This window comes from Salmo salar, chromosome 01 (assembly GCF_965601325.2).
Source record: "Salmo salar chromosome 01, fSalSal1, whole genome shotgun sequence".
NCBI classification, from domain to species: Eukaryota; Metazoa; Chordata; class Actinopteri; order Salmoniformes; family Salmonidae; genus Salmo; species Salmo salar.
Genome location: NC_138291.1, coordinates 177,869,857 through 177,872,500, shown reverse-complemented (window position 1 = coordinate 177,872,500; position 2,644 = coordinate 177,869,857). Strand labels below are relative to the sequence as shown.

At 41.7% G+C, this 2,644-nt stretch overlaps 1 protein-coding gene across 2 annotated transcripts in view; it reads right to left on the bottom strand.

The window, feature by feature from the left end:
• The window catches only part of LOC106572051 (protein Shroom3), a 199,182-nt gene extending 197,062 nt beyond the window's left edge, over positions 1-2,120 (bottom strand). For both annotated transcript variants that reach the window (XM_014145854.3, XM_045693924.2), the window contains exon 1: positions 1,193-2,120. In XM_014145854.3, the coding sequence (XP_014001329.3) occupies positions 1,193-1,336 (144 nt within the window). In that variant the 5' untranslated portion in view covers positions 1,337-2,120. The remainder of the gene's footprint in view (positions 1-1,192) is intronic.
• Positions 2,121-2,644: the final 524 nt, after the last annotated feature.

Below are 2,644 nucleotides of genomic sequence, written 5' to 3'. Positions count from 1 at the left end.
GTTGTTACTAACAGTAGTAATGTAAAGACCTTCAGCTAGTTATTACTAACAGTAGTAATGTAAAGCACAGTGAAATACCTTCAGCTAGTTGTTACTAACAGTAGTAATGTAAAGCACAGTGAAATACCTTCAGCTAGTTGTTACTAACAGTAGTAATGTAAAGACCTTCAGCTAGTTATTACTAACAGTAGTAATGTAAAGCACAGTGAAAGAGGTTTAGGCAGCGAGAGGTTTAGGCAGCGTGAGGTTTAGGCAGCAGGTAAGGACACAAATGTTTGTGTCCTTACCTTGACAGCAGTCAATTCACAAGGAGACTGCAATCTAATATTTGGTTACCCACTGCCATCAACCTTTAATATTAGTATTTCCTATGCAGAGCATTCCCACCGACCTTCTCACTGTTTCTGCCATTTGCCTGTCTCCCCATCTAATTTCATTACTGTCTGAATAAAGTTTCAAACCATCTCAAAAAATATGTTTAAAAAAATATATATTTGCCATACTTTTAAATTTCATCCCCCAAAAATCTCAAAGTAACAAAGTCGTCAAATTGTTTGTGTTCATTTAATGGTCAAAGTATTCTGAATACACCTGACCTGTGTTTCCCCCCCCCCCCCCCCCCTCCCTGGTCATAAGCCTAAACCATGTAAAAAAAATACATAGAATTGCAGGAAATTAGCTTTAAAACTGTAAAAAAAAAAAATCTGGGGGAGGACCCACAGTCCCCCTTCTAGGCAAAATCTCACTCCAAGCTTTCATCAAAAGTTGGCAGCCCTGCTCCTACTAACTGTAAACCTACACTTGATGAAACACACGGAGAAACATCTGACCGCGGATGAGTTCTAGACATGATTTGTCTGTCGCAACATGTACTGCAGATCAAATACAATCGGGAAAAATCTAAATTACTCAATTCCTCTTCTATGAAATAGACACATTGTAACACGACACTGTAAACAGACACATTGTAACACTGTAACAACGTCACAGTCCTTCCTTCCACCTAGCCTGGGGCAGTAACAATGATGCCCTTAGGGACTTTTCACTTCATCCCAATTATGACAGCTGTGTTCATTGGGCCTGATATTACACTAGTTCTAGTTTAGATCCCGGAAATATGGATATCTTCCATGGATATGTATAAGTAAACTCTACTAGGAGTGCACCTGACATAGACATACACCTTCCTTACCTTCGAGACGATCAACTCTTGTCCATGTTCCAGACCTCCTTTGAGCTGAAAGCCCCAGGGCGCCCCACCCAGGAGCCGAGCCTCCACAAACAGCGCCTTTCCTCGGTGTATGACTGTACTGGAGCTGGGGAGACTGCTTTCCATAATCACTAGCAGGCAGCCTGGTCCTGGTGGCTCGGTCCTATTCAGTCCACCAGACCCACAGCAGAGGGGAAATGATTTCGAAAAGATTGAATAAATGATTCGTTATATTTTTATTTTCTTATTAAAGTCTTCTGCAGCGCATACCGAGAGGGGCATGTCCACTCCTAACAGACAGGCTGAATCATTTCCTAGCACTACTGAATCTTAGTCAGCGAATGAAACATGGTTTTCCTTCTCTCTCTCTCGCCCGTCTGTGTGTTGAAACACTTTTACTTCGTTCCAACAGTCAACAAGTGGTGAAAATGAAACGCTCCACAAACATAACATTAAATGGATGGAACAAACCCCAAAAACATGTTTAGTTCAAATGGATTAGCAGAAATCCCGTGGATAGCTTCACTTCTGATCGTTGGTCAGCCTCTCTCCCTCTTACGACTTCATTTTAGCATCACAATAGAGTTTGCTACAATCCACTGGGCTGGGAGAAAGAAAGACGAGCGCTCTCCTCTCCTCAGCGAGCTGGCTGCAGTGGGATCAGCTCAATTTGCCCCGTCAGAAGAAAAAAAAAAAGTTTTGCGCACCAGACACTTGATTCATCTACTTTCTCTAAAAGTTCCACCTTGATTCCCGATAGATTGAGAATATGGAAGTATTCAACAGGATAACATTTGAATCAATCTTGTTCCCATGATGCGGTTCAGCATCCCCAGTCCAGTTCCATAGATGCAAAGTTTTGATAATATACTGCAGCAAGGAGAACGGCAAATAAGGTTTTGCCTCCCCCTCCTCGCCACTAGTATTCTGCCAGCAGCACAAATAAGAAGGCCACGTTCGTATGGTAATGAAGAAACCTTCTAAATAAAAGTCCGAATTTCCAAATATTGCAATGTGGATAGTTTATTCAAATGATATTGAATTTTAATCAATGGCCACTTGTATTGTGTGAACAAGCTAAAGTGGGGTGCGAAATACCCAGTAGGGTCTCTACTAGTCATAGACTGTTCTCTCTGCTACCGCACAGCGAAGCGGTACCGGAGCGCCAAGTCTAGGTCCAAGAGGCTCCTAAACAGCTTCTACCCCCAAGCCATAAGACTCCTGAACATCTAATCAAATGGCTACCCAGACTATTTGCATTGCCCCCTCACCCCCTCTTTTACACCGCTGCTACTCTCTGTTGTTATCATCTATGCATAGTCACTTTAATAACTCTACCTACATGTACATATTAACTACTTGTTACTTTTATTTCTTATTCTTATCTGTATTTTTTTTAACTGCATTGTTTGTTAGGAGCTCGTAAGTAAGTAT